At 38.5% G+C, this 13,985-nt stretch overlaps 1 protein-coding gene across 8 annotated transcripts; it reads right to left on the minus strand.

Annotated features, from left to right (window-relative positions):
- Positions 1–8,452: 8,452 nt before the first annotated feature.
- On the minus strand, positions 8,453–12,726 carry LOC123093360 (uncharacterized). Of its 8 annotated transcripts, none has more exons than XM_044515317.1 (6): positions 12,193–12,726; positions 11,602–11,702; positions 11,163–11,487; positions 10,506–10,952; positions 9,937–10,166; positions 8,453–8,834 (listed from the first exon to the last, which is right to left on the minus strand). In XM_044515317.1, exons 1-4 carry the CDS (start codon positions 12,383–12,385, stop codon positions 10,702–10,704), a joined length of 870 nt encoding a protein of 289 aa, XP_044371252.1. In that variant the 5' UTR covers positions 12,386–12,726; the 3' UTR covers positions 8,453–8,834; positions 9,937–10,166; positions 10,506–10,701. The 8 variants fall into 8 exon arrangements, with proteins under 8 accessions (XP_044371252.1, XP_044371251.1, XP_044371250.1 ...); XM_044515316.1 differs by having other exon boundaries at positions 9,937–10,184; XM_044515315.1 differs by having other exon boundaries at positions 9,937–10,201.
- Between the last annotated feature and the right edge of the window lie 1,259 nt (positions 12,727–13,985).

Genomic DNA, 13,985 nt, shown 5'->3' on the forward strand with positions numbered 1-13,985 from the left:
GTCACCTGTGTGATGATTCCACCGAGCACCATCATTTTTACCCGAAATAACTTTTTTATTTGACAAAATACATGAAACTTCAAATGCGCACCCCCCCCCCGGTGCACTTGGGCATGCCCAGAGCGACGGCACAACCATTTTCTTTGGGCCTTTTTACCTTAAAAAATTGTTCACGAAATTATTAAAAATCTACATAAATTCAAACGATGTTTAGGATTTCAAAATATGTTCCAAATTTCCAAAAGAAATTCCCAAGTTCAAAATATTCTAACTAAAAAAGTATTTTAAATATAAAAGATATTCATGAATTTATAAAAAATCTTCATGAATTTCAAAAGAAGATTTGGATTTCAAAAAATGTTCACGGATTCAAAAAATATCCTTGAAATTCAAAAAATATTCACGAATATAAAAAAGTATCCAATTTTAAAATATATTTGTGAAGTATACAAAAATCTTCATGAATTTCAAAAATTGGTCCCAGACTGCAAGAAGTTTCAAATTTAAAAAATGAGAGCAAATTCTGAATATGATTACGAATTTCAAAGAATATTGTTGTAAAAATATTCCTGAATTTAAAAAATAAAGTAAAAATGGAAACGATGCTCGATAATTTATAAATATGAACTTAAAAAATATAATAATTTCGAAAAATAGAAGATTTAAAACTTATAAATTTCTAGGATTGTCCACAAAATCAAAGTATGTCCATGCATTTAAAAAAATCCTGAATTGAAAAATGTTTAAAAAAGTATTAAAACGAAAGGAAGAAAACTAAAACTAACAAACGGAATAGAAAAATAGAAAAATGAAATGAAATCCAATATAGGTCATCTAAAAGTCTTAGTTGGGCTGGCCAAATAGTTGTGCGTGCATTTGGTCGACGTTTGTGAGACATCTTCCTCGGGGACCTCCTAGCCGACGCATTGTGCGTCAAACAGAAGCTGGATGCACATGAGGCGACGCACGACTGGGCCAGCCCATCGACGTGAAAGCCAGTTATGTTTCCTATATCACGCGCGTACTAAAAAAAGGCGAAAAATAGGCAGGCTACATTAGGATTTGATCCCACGATCTCGCTAAACCCACAGAGCAACCAGCAACCAACTAGCCAATCCACCACAAAGGAGCTACTGATTATTTAAGCGAGAACCGTTATAGCAACAGGCAGCAGGGTTGAGATTTTAGAAAAAAAAATTAGAAATATTTCTTCAAAATTTTGAACAGTTTGAAATGCCGCAAATATTTTCTGATATTCTAAGATTTTCTTTCTAAAAGAACGCGAACAATTTTTGTAATCCAAATTTAGAAAATACACACACTTTTTTTGCACCACCTAACTGTTTTCTAAAACATGAAGAATTGTAGAAAAAATGAAAATTTTCGGACATTGTGAATTTTAATGAAAACAAGAAACATTTTCTGAAACTCTTGAACATTTCTTAAACACAATTTTTTTCCTTAAATTGTGAGCAAATTTTGGAAATGAGAACATATTTTGAAATTCCTCTATGTTTCCTGATACATAAATTTTGTATGAATGTAATTCTGGAGAGATTTTTATAAAGAGAATATTTTTCGAAAACATGAACATAACAAATATTTGAAAACGATAACATTTTTTGGAATCACTGAACATTTTCTTTTAAAACACGAACATTTTTTGAAATTGTGAAAAAAAATTAAAACAAGAACATTTTTTGAAATTGCGAAATAAATTTGAAAACAGGAACATTATATAAAATTCCTGAACACTTTTTGAAAACATGAACATAAGAAAATATTTGAAAACAAGAACATTTTTTTGAATTGACTAAACATTTTTTGAAATTGTGACCAAAATTTAAAACAAGAGCTTTTTTGAGATTCTTGAAAGACTTTTTAAAATCCTGACATTTTTTAAATTTGTGAACAAAATTTGAAAACGGGACTTTTTTTTTAAATTGAGAACAAATTTTGAAAACAAGAACATGTTATAAATTTTTGAATAGATATTGGAATACTCAAACAAAAGAAAATGAAAAAACCGAAAGAGCAAAAAAAGACAAGAAAACAGACAATAAAATAAAAAATTTAAACTGAAAATAAAAAGGAAAGAAAAGGAAAAGGAAAAAAAGTGGAAGTAGAAAAAAGGGTTCAGGAACCTCCTAGAAGGTTCCCAAAACCAGAAAAATATCGGCTGGGAACCACCTAGAAGATTCCCAAAACCGGACTCGCACAAACGTTTGAATGGGGCGTCCCTACAAGAACGCTAGTCGATCTCCCCCTGTGCGCCCCGTCAACTACTTGCCGCAATGAGCGGTGAATAGGAATTCCAGAGAGATGGCCGATGGCGACGGTGGACTGGCTCCTTCTGGATACCTCGGGAAATATCTGGTGCTCCCACTTTTAGGGTGCTCCGGTGCTCCAAACTTGGTACCACATTTTAAAATGTTCAAAAAACTTTGAAAAAGTTCCAACACATTGAGACAACAAAAATTCAAAATATTGCTCGAGATACAAAAATGACAAAATGGACATCAATGTGATAATGGGCCTAATCTAAGGCCCAACTTATGTTGTGCACTATTTACTGTCGATTTTGTCATTTATGTTTCTCAAGCTATGTTTCGAATTTTGATTTCGTATTTTTTGACAACATACTTTGATGTTGTGTCAATGTGCTAGATTTTTTTTCAGAAATTTTCGAACATTTAAAAATTTCCTGCCGAGTTCTGGAGCACCCAGAGCACCCTAAGGGTGGGAGTACCAGATATTTCCCCTCGATACCTCACGTCTAAAATTACATAAACAAGCAACAAGACAGGGCGAACAAATGTGTGATTGGATGGTTAGAGAGACAATGATATCCCCATCCCACCAAGATTCTAGTCTTGGTGCTTGCATTATTCTTGGATTTATTTCAGGACAGGTGCCTACGGTTTAGGGGTGAGTGTATACACATATGTATGAGCGCTTATGTATGTACTATGTTAAAAAAAAGGAAAAATATTTTTCAATTCTATAGTTTTATTCATGAGCATAGAAACCATAATTTTGAGGCCGATCAACTTGTCAAATTTGCTTGTAATCTAGGTATAGAGAGACATGTTTGGTTGGGCAATCCTCATGACCCAAATATTGTACCTATGAACATTTCGGTTAATGAATAAAGAGGGCGAGTCTTTCTCGAAAAGATACGTGTAAACGGTCATGAGACACACTCAACCACAAATGACGCCCCTGATCCAATGACAAAGCAAGCCTAGATTATGAGCCTCGTAATTTGAGCTCCTAATTCATAAACATGATCACATACAACAGAAGTACTCTTTCATATTCTAACTTCCTTGGCCACTCAACCATGGCAAACTCTTGAAGATTCTTGGGAGGGTGATGTGCAGATTACCTTTGTATTACCTAATTTTCCGAACCTTCAAAAACTTTTCATGCGACAAGGGGATTCGAACTCCTACCATCAGGTTTAGTGCCAAACCCAATAACCATTTGAGATAGCTAACAATGGGTGCCCTTTCGCTTTTCTTTTTTGCTTTCTATGCGCGAGTGACATGGTTTCAGTTTAATTTTTTTCTTGGTTTTTCTTGTTATTATTTTCTTATTTTTTGGATTTATTTACCCTTTTATTTTTTTCTCCTTTTATGTTCTCATTTTTTTGTGAACAATTTTTAAATTTGTGAAAATTTTAGCCCGTGAACTTTCTCCCAATTCGTAAACTTTTAGCTATGAATTTTTTCAGTTCGTGAACTTCCTAAAATTTGATTAAAAAATCATAATTTCACGATGTTTTTTCAAATGCATGAACTTTTAGCTCTGAATTTTTTCAAATTGATGAATTTTTCTAAAACCTTGTGAACTTTTCACAAATTCGTGAACTCTTTTCCATCACTTCTTTTTTCAACTTGTGAACTTTTTGAGTTCATGAACTTTTCTAGATCCATGAACTTTTTTTGAACCCGTGAACTTTTTTCAAATTCTTGAACTTTTTCATTTTTTTGCTTTTTGATATCATGATTGTTTTATTAGAAAAATTCCTAATTTTTTTAAATCATGATTGTTTTATTGAAACTTACCATTTTTTTCTGAAATTAGAACTTTTTTATATACCGCATTATTGTAAAAGAAAAAAAATAAAAGTTAAAGAAGGGCGCGAAGGGGGACCAAGGTGTGCGCGCTCGCTTTGTTCGCAGCGCGTTATGCGTCATATAGGAGCTCACCAGCGAATCAGGGAGAAGCGGTGCGTCGTGAGCGACCGCTCGCCTTGTAGTTGGACTGGCACATGTAGCAGGCTAGCGTGAGCACTGGGGAGGACGGGAAACCTATATGACGCTCGATGCGTCAAAATGTGAGAGCTACGCACAGGCGATCAACCCAGCGTTCGGGGCGTGGGCCGGTCTGTTTAGCGTTTCAGCGATCCCCTTTTTGGAACCTTCTAGGACGTTTTCTATCCGTTTTTTGTCGATTTTAGAAACCGTCTAGGTTCCTGAACTGCCGTTTTTCGTTTTTTCTTTTCCTTGCTTTTTATTTTATTCTTTTTTATTTTATTTTATTTTTTCCTTTCTTTGATGTTTCTTTCTACAATTTATTTTCTGTTTTATTTTTTTTTCAAAAGTAAAAAGAACTAAACAAATGTTCAAGAACTTCAAACCAAATTTTCCCATTTTTTTAAATTTGTTTGCACATTAAAAAAATGTTCATGATTCAAAAAAATCACAAATTCAATTTTTTCTCATTTCCTAATTTTGTTGCCAAATTCAAAAATGTTCAAGAACTTCAGAAAATGTTCCTATTTTACAAATTTGATCACAAATCCAATAAATGTTAGTGTTTCAGAGATTTGTTCACAAATCATGAAAATTTTCATATTTAAAACTTCCAAAATTCAAAAAATGATCGAGGAAATTTTAGCAAGTATTTTGAATTTTAGTAAAAATTGTTTGTAATTTTGCTCAGTTTTTGCATTTTGAAATAAAAAAATAATCTGCATTTACATATATTATCCGTAATTTTGAAAAATGTTCTCCTATTCAATTTTGTCCCTATTTTCCATAAAAAATAGCGAGTTTCCAAAATAAATTTGTGTTTAAAAACACATTTGAAATTTTAGAAAAAGATCAAATCTGCAGCGGCTTATGGTTCATATATATCGGATTTGCTTTTCTTTTTGCTATTTTCCTCCTCGCCATCTGGCGAAGGCGGAGCCACAGAAAATGGGCCGGCCCAGGTGAGCTGCCATGTGCGAAACGGTGACTCCTTGCCGCAATCTATCTCGTAGTCTCATCCACAGCAAACCCTATTCGGCGCCTTTAGCGCCGGTTATAGGCGTTTTTGCAAAGTGGGGCATACCCCCACTCTGCGCTGGGCCGGCCCATCTGCTTTTTTCCCTTCTGTTTTTGCTGTGTCCCAGCGGGAACAAAAATTGCGGCTGGGTTCATATATATCGGATTTGCTTTTCTTTTTGCTATTTTCCTCCTCGCCATCTGGCGAAGGCGGAGCCACAGAAAATGGGCCGGCCCAGGTGAGCTGCCATGTGCGAAACGGTGACTCCTTGCCGCAATCTATCTCGTAGTCTCATCCACAGCAAACCCTATTCGGCGCCTTTAGCGCCGGTGATAGGCGTTTTTGCAAAGTGGCGCATACCCCCACTCTGCGCTGGGCCGGCCCATCTGCTTTTTTCCCTTCTGTTTTTGTTGTGTCCCAGCGGGAACAAAAATTGCGGCTGAGCTGACAGTCGAACCGGTGACCTCCTGCGTCGAACTAGCCCGCACTAGCCATCCCGCCACCATTTATTAGGTAACTACTTGCATCTTTTCCTTCTATTCTTCTTTCTACTTTTATATTTTACCTTTTCTTCTTCCTTGTTCGATGATTTTTTTCTTAAATATCGATAAGCTTCTTAGCAAATTCGATAATACTTTTTCAAAATGGCTAAACTTTTTTCAAATTCGATGACATTTTCAAGTTTGATGAACTTTTCTTCAATTTTGATGAACTTTTTCTAAACTCGATGAACTTTTTAAAAAATTGGTGAACTTTTTTCAAACTCGATGCACTTTTCTTGTGATGAACTTTGTTCAAACTCTGTGAACTTTTTCTAAACTCGATGAACTTTTTGAAAAATCAGTGAACTTTTTCCAAACTCGATGAACTTTTCTAGAAATTTGATGAACTTTTTCCAAACTGTGTGAACTTTAAAAAAATTGATGAACTTTTCTTCAAATTTGATGAACTTTTTTCAAACCCGGTGAACTGTTTTTCAAAATTGATGAACCTTTTTTTAAGTTTGTGAACTTTTCTGAAAAAATGATGATTTTTCGAAATCGACGAACCCTTTCAAATTCACGATTTTTTTTAAATAATTTAAAAAATTAAGTGTTATATTAGAGGGTATTGTGCAATAAATAGCTCGAACACACTTACTCTTATAGGGTTGGTGCTTCATGTTCGTCAAAAGTGTCCAGTTGGTCTAGTGGTTAGCTGGTCTAAGACTCTGCCTGAGAACTTGAGTTCGATTCCTGTGATGGCAGTTTTTTTGCGGGTTTTTTTGTGCTACAGGTTCGTTCCATACTGCCTTCACGGGCCGGCCCAACAAGATGCTGTAGTGTGCGCCAGTGAGCGGTTCGGCCGCAACAGGAGCTCTCCTCATCCACCACGTGTCCCCTGGGATACCGGGACCTCCTAATGGGCGCCTTCAGCGCAAAAGACGGACAGAAAGAAAATACATCGCAACTGGGATTCGATCCCACGCCCTAGCGCTTCCACACGGAGAGGCTAACCACTGGACCAGCCAACTGCTTATGAATAATAACAGCGCGAAGTTTTTAAAGAATAGAACAACAGACGCGAAATTTCTTGCACATTACACTGTAGCGTTTATATTTTCTAATTATTTGAAAACATGTCACATATTATAGATGAAGTTCATGAGCATGCAAAAAAAGTTCACCAAAATGAAAAAGTTCAGGTATTAAAAAAAGTTCATGAATTCAAAAGAACTTCATCAATTTTCAAAATAGTTCATCGAGTTTGAAAAAGTTCATTGAATTTGGAAAAGTTCATTGATTTTGAAAAAAGTTAATCTATTTTGAAAAAAGTTCATCGATTTTCAAAAAAAGTTCATAGATTTTGAAAAAAGTTCATTGAATTTGAAAAAAAGTTCACTATTTTTGAAATTCGTGAACTCTTTTTAAATCAATGAACTTTTTTCAGTTTTTTTATTGAAAAAGTTCATTGGATTTGAAAAAAGTTCACAAATTTCAAAAAGAAATTCATCGGATTTGAAAATAGTTCATCGGGTTCGAGAAAAAGTTCATCACATATGGAAAAAGTTCATCATAATTGGAAAAAGTTCATCGAATCTGAGAAAAGTTCATCATAATTATAAAAAGTTCATCGAATCCGAAAAAAGTTCATCGATTTTGAAAAAAGTTCATCGATTTTGAAAAAAGTTCGGCGGATTTGAAAAAAAGTTCACTGATTTGAAAACAGTTCATCAGAAAAATGAGTTTTTTTAATGGATTTAAAAAACTACACAAATATTTGAAGAAAGTTCATCTAATTTCAAAATAAGTTCATTGATTTGACGAAAAAGTTCATGTATGTGCCATATAATTTATTGTCTCGGGAAGAAGAAAAATAGAAAACAAAAAGCAAAAGGCAAAACGAAATAAAATGAAAAAAACAAGAAGAAACAGAACGGAAAGAACAAGGGAAAGAAAAGGTTCCAGTTAACCACATCGAAGTGATTGGCGGGGTGGTTGCACTAGTATGTACTAGGTAGGAAATGCGGCTTGCCGCACCCAGCAGCACCGGTGCTGCCGGATACAGTAATATCCAATCCGATAATAGGTTCAGCATGGTGCCAACCAAATCATTATCTATAAACTTTCGACAACTAAGATGCCTCTATTCTGATGGAGCTTAAAGATAGGAAGTGTAGACAACTAAGATGCCTCTATTTTTATAGAGCCTAAAGATAGGATGTGCGGCTTGCAGCAGCTCTAAAAAAAAGAACTAATCACTGAAAATAGTAATGGTTTGATTCATTACATCACTTTGAGCTTGTCATAGAAAATGCAACATTGCATAACAAAAGCAAGTCCCAACGGTGATCAAAGAGAACCAATATATTCTATATGGTGATAGTAGTGTATTGGATAGCTCTATCTGAGCATCTTTCTTGTCGAGGAATGGAACTCAGAAGATGGAAGTGAATCTCGAGTGAAAAAATATAAGAATTTGCACCCCAAAAGAGTATATCCGCAAGAATGGCCCAAAAAACACCACATTACTAAAAAGTCTTCCTAGTACTCATGGAGGTACTACCAAAAGTAGGGTAACAAATCTCAAATTAGAACTATCTTTGAATTGAAATTTTATACTGGAACAGAAATAACATAAAGCAGGCTTGATAAATAAACCAATGTAAGGGTGAAAATATAAGAGGGGGAAAATATGCAACAAAACATGAATCTTCATTTTAGGATACCATTACCATATGAGCATGTCGCAGATTATCAAACAGAGATTATAATGGGCCGGTGGAAAAGAAATTGCCCGCAAAACAGAGCAGTAGAGACAATTGTCAGATTTGCCTTACTTATGATGGCATATATTTAAAAAGCATAGAAAATAGAATAGATGACTGGAGCATCTGTCATATTTGCCTTATCAGTGATGCCACAAAACCAGTTTTAAGCCCGAGCATATCAAACAAAGTACTCGCAAAGCAGGTGAGAACCTCGCCATGGCAAAGATATGATGACTTCTTCTGCTTCATGGTGATGATCATGACCTCAAAAATCGTCACGTCTCTGCCTCAACAATCTCTCCTTGTTCTGCATAGTGTGGCACATAGCATCAAAGGAAAAAAAAATAGAACCATATTTGGAACTAAGGAGACCTAATATTTTGTTATCCTTTTACTTTACAACAGGAACAGAAGATCACTGAACATATCACAAATTAAATTATATAACATATGCATATGCCAGTAAGCTAGATGCATATGACAGAACATCACTAAACATATCATAAATTAAATGAACAGGAGAATGTACTATGCTATTCTGAGCCCTTATGAAGTTATTCTGATATATACACCTTGTCTTCTAGCTCGCCCAGGTGTTGCGACGAAGGACATGCTAATGAAGATCCTTTGTTAGCCAAATAATTCAAAGTGTGTGTTCCATGGACAGTGAGAATATAATTTATGCAATGACGTTCTCAAAGCAAGCCTATGGATGGTGAATGACGGTAGGTCCTTCCAAGTCTTAAAGACATACACAGATATGACCTTGTCTAATTTCTGATGCTTGCACAAACCATGTACAATTAGTTGTTATAGCAGCTCTGTTATCCTTGCCTCTTATTAGACAGACTCAACCTTTAGCACACCCCGCATGCAAGTTTCATTCACATACGCTAGACTGAAGGATTCGGGAATTCCACAAGGTATTTATTTGTGAATTAGAGGTAAGACACTACAATTAAATATTAAGATTAGCGAATGAAACATCAAGAAAAATCAATGTATATTCTCAATCTACATTATGCCCAGTTGTAACAGACCTATCAAAAGTTACATCAGCATAGCAAGCTGAATTCAGCAACACCAAGGAGCTAATCAATTCATCAGCTCGGCAATACTCATATATAGACAACAGAGCTACGCACTCCTCTACTAAATATTCATATATAGACAGTGGGATACTTGATTGTAGAGGGAAAACAGTCATGATGCCATAGGAAGCCAAGGCCCAACCTGTACTAAGTTTTGCTCACGTGCAGCCATACTTGGGTGGACGAACAGGCAAATCAGAAAGAGAGAGGCACGCAGAATCAACTAACCTGTATTGGACTAAACATCTAAATCATCTCTTCAGAGATCAAATACAGAATATCTACATTCTGGAAATAGGGAAATACAACATCTATTACCTTCGAATTTTTCTTTCTCTCCCAGACCCGCGCGGCATGTGAGGCAGTAGGCGGCAGAACGAACGGGATGGAACCGACGAGGACGTAGGAGGAGAGGCCACCCTTTCTAGATGGAGCTATCCCAAGAATGATGGTCTGGTGCTCCTCCCATGGCGACGGTGTGCTCTGCTCCTTTCAGCGTGGCTGTCATCCGCCTCCTTCCGGCGCTGCCATGATGTATATGACCGCACCTTGTGTGTAGTTTGTCACTGAATGAGAAAACAAACTGCAGCTACCATAGCAGCAATGCAACATACGAGATGGTTCTGTAAGCAGCAATAACTAAATGATAGATCCAACTCAGTTGGGACGTTGTGAAGCTTGTGGAAGGTAGTTATCAGTAAACAAAAAACCGAACACAAGGTAGCATACATAGCAACAGTTGAGATGGTTCTGTGAGCGGCCTATTTGGGTGGCATCTTCGTCAAATCGATTGTGGAATTTCCGCATAGAATGGATCGCTGGCTGGTAATAAGTAGCTGGAGAGATACAGATGGAGAGGGAGAGGGCCTGAATCTGAATAGTTGTACCTGGTAGAGGAGTTTCTCGAGGATGAGCTCTGCGGCGTCCATGATGGTGTGGAAGAGGCCGGAGAAGAAGACGACTTTGCGGTCTGTGCCTGCCGAGAAGAGGCCGCCGCTGCCGGTCGCGTCGCCACCGAACTGGTTATGGGAATCTTTGCGTCGACGGCGTGGGGGTGCAGCGCACGCGCCTCTGCACCTGCCGCTACTCGGCGACGAAGAAGATGCGGGCAGGGAGGAGAGCCGAGCGCCACAGTCGATGCGCTCCTCCAGTGGTGCAGCGGCGTGAGCAGCAGCATCCTTTCGGCGGGCAGGGAGGAGACAGGCCGGGGTGGGGTGGAGAGGATGGGCGACGACGACGGGGCAACCAGAGCGACCCCAGAGAGGGATTCTTCAGAGATGAAGCATCAAGTGGCCGCTTCAGGTTACTAACTTCACCTTCAGCAAGCTCCCAACCTACAAATAATTTATAAGTATGAGTTAACTACTACTACAATATAATAAATAAACTTCTTGTTCCATACCATTCTAAATTTGCTCAAAGAGCATGCAAAAAAAAAAACATCTAAGAGTTTACTCTTTCTTAATTTCCCCAGAGATTCTGAATAAAGAGAGGAAACTACTGGCTAACATGAATGCATGCAATCTAATATGAAAAAAAATTACCTGCAACAACATCTTCTGCAACTTTTGCATGCTGCTTCACCAAGTCCTCTTTAGCACTGATAGTCAAAAGAGCAGCAGAGAGCTTCTCACTTAAACTCTTCACAGAATCCTGCATATCAGCATCTCCTACACTTGTAGAGACCTCTGGCAGTGGTAGTTCACCATGCTGTGGGAAAGAATCATTTGGCCCATTTGCACATGTTAGCTTCTCATTCAATGATTTTCCTGCTTCAGTTTCTTGGGTTTCATCGTCTCTAATTCTTGAGTGAGCTACAGGTGATTGGCTATGATTTGGGGAACCACCAATGGAGATAGGCTTGGTATCCTGTATTTGCCAAAAGTGAACAAAGTGAGTATGTTCTCTGCGAAGCATTTGCCAAAGAAATTTAAATTTATGAATAGTCTACAAAAGCCTCAAGGCATCATCTAATCACTGTACCAGATGAGTCATTCCTCCCAGGTCCCAGCTCCTCTTTTTGAGAAGTTGAGCTAGGCAATAGTAATCTGCTAAACCAACATAGTGGAAATCAAGCTTGAGACCTGTTAAATAACCAGCAATTATCTTAAAACTGAGATAATAAATGAGTCTGAAGCAAATTCTACACATTCAGCCCCATCATGAAGAAAAGCAGTATGGAATTCATTCAGCACGGCGGCTGTCCAAAACTTCCTTCAAACTATGCCTATACGAAATAACCAATATACAACAGAATAATCAACAACAACATTAGGATCAAATAGAGAGCAAAGGGAAAATAGAGGACCAGGGAATACATAATCAATTGACTCATTTAGCAAACATACAGCTCAGTAGAGAATTAGAGTATTCCAGAATGACCATACAACTCGTCACACACAAACGAATCACTTGTATCAGCGGATAGACATATTAGTCGTATCACATCAGGCAGGTTTTCAACAGATTATTCAGACTTTTAGAAGCAGAACCTAAATCTCCAAGTACGAGAAATGATACACGACCAAAATAGGTCGAGGAGTTGACAGAATCAATTGAATGAGAAAGTATTACCCTTCAGGCAATGGAGGGCGCCATCCGGCGGCTTGAGAGGAGGTGCAGAGATCCGGCTTGTGCGGCGACGCCGTACAGAGGCTTCTGCCTGCCCGCGACGACGGCAATGGCACAAGCTCGACAGAGGCGTGCAGTGGCGGCGATTCCATCCGGTGGCGCGAAGAACGACGACAACGGCGACATGGATGGCCATCTAGCGGCTCACACTCCTCCCGGTGATGCCGGCGCGTGAGCTCGACTGAGGAGCTGCGGCGCGGAGCACCAGCGGCCGCGGTGCTTCCCGGCGGGCGGCGGACTGCGAGGGCGGCCCTGAACCAGGCGCCCCCCGGTGGGCGGCATGGAGGCGAGGGGCGCACCGGCGAGGCCCCCATCTGCGCCGGCGGCGGAGAGGGTGCGGCGGGGCGGCTTGAGGCAGCAGGCGCAACGCGAGGCGAGGGCGCGCGCCGCGCGGAGGAGCACAAGGAGGAGTGCGAGGGCGAGCAGCGCGGCTGGCCGCCACGGGAGGAGAGGCGACAGAGAAGTGGGGAAAGGAGAGAGAGGCGGCTAGGGTTCAACATTCTGGCTTTTATATGTCAGCGTGAGAAAAGACGATAATGCCCTCATTGGGGCATGGGACTTACAGGCGGTGGCACGAACCGGAGAGCACTATTTGATCCAACGGCCAAGACCTCCCCATGTCGCGATCCAACGGCCAGGATCTCCCCATCTCGTGATCCAACGGCCAGGATCAGTTTGGAAGGCCAATCCAACGGTTGAAAATCCAAACGCACGGGGAGGCTTCATTTTGGTCTGGACTCTAACAATGGGATTAAAGAGGGAGGTTGCTTGTTCAAATCTCCGCGAGCGCACTTTTTTTTGGCGTGTTAAAAACACAGAAGAAAAAACTCCTATATGGGCCAGCCCAGCGCGGGGCGCTGCAGGCGCCCGTTTGCAAAATACACCTTAACGACTCTGCTCGACAGAGGGATCGAACCAGGGACCTCCATCTTTCTATGCACGAGCATCGCCATTGCGATAGACAAGCTTTCTTGGTTTGCTACGGCGTGCGGAGCTAAATGTATTGGAGACCCGAACATTTTCTCAAATTCCTAACACGAAAATTATTTTGAAAAGGTGTTTCTTAAAAAGAGAACACTTTCCAAATTTTAGAAGAAAAACTAAAAGGCTTGAACAAATTTTTGATAAACTGAACACTTTTTAAAATGCCGAACATTTCTTGAATTTAGAGAACAAAATTTTGAAATCAAGAACAAAATTTGAACATGAACATGTTTTTAAAGCATGAACATTTTTTTAATCTTGAGAACAAATTTTGAAACGGAGAACAAATTTGTAAGCTCGGAAATTTGAGAACAAAATTTGAACATGAACATTTTTTAAAGCACGAACATTTTTTTAATCTTGAGAACAAAATTTGAAACAGAGAACAAATTTGAAAGCACGGATTTTTTTAAAAGCATGAACATTTTTTTGAATCTTGAGAACAAATTTTGAAACGTAGAACAAATTTGGAAGCGCGAACAATTTTTTAAAGCACGAACATTTTTTGAATATTAAGAACAAATTTTGAAACACAGAACAAATTTGAAAAATCCTGAATATACTTGGAAGCGCAAACATTTTTTGAAAACCTAAACAAAAAAGTTGAAGTTTGGTACATTATATTAAGTTCAAAAGTTTTGCACTTTTTTGTGTAACGAGAACAATTTTTGAATTTTGAGAACAATTTTTAAAAAAACTAAACATTTGATGAAAAGGCAAACAAAATTTGAATATTTAGAAAAAAAGAGAAA

Source organism: Triticum aestivum, chromosome 4B (genome assembly GCF_018294505.1).
Source record: "Triticum aestivum cultivar Chinese Spring chromosome 4B, IWGSC CS RefSeq v2.1, whole genome shotgun sequence".
Classification (NCBI taxonomy): Eukaryota; Viridiplantae; Streptophyta; class Magnoliopsida; order Poales; family Poaceae; genus Triticum; species Triticum aestivum.

Excerpts from the sequence above, each read along its gene's own strand:
- LOC123093360 (XM_044515317.1), bottom strand. The coding sequence starts at position 12,385 with ATGGCCATCCATGTCGCCGTTGTCGTCGTTCTTCGCGCCACCGGATGG. Across the intron at positions 11,703-12,192 it reads CGCCCTCCATTGCCTGAAGG|GTCTCAAGCTTGATTTCCAC; the intron begins GTAATACTTTCT and ends GTTATTTAACAG. Across the intron at positions 10,953-11,162 it reads TGCAGAAGATGTTGTTGCAG|GTTGGGAGCTTGCTGAAGGT; the intron begins GTAATTTTTTTT and ends AATTATTTGTAG.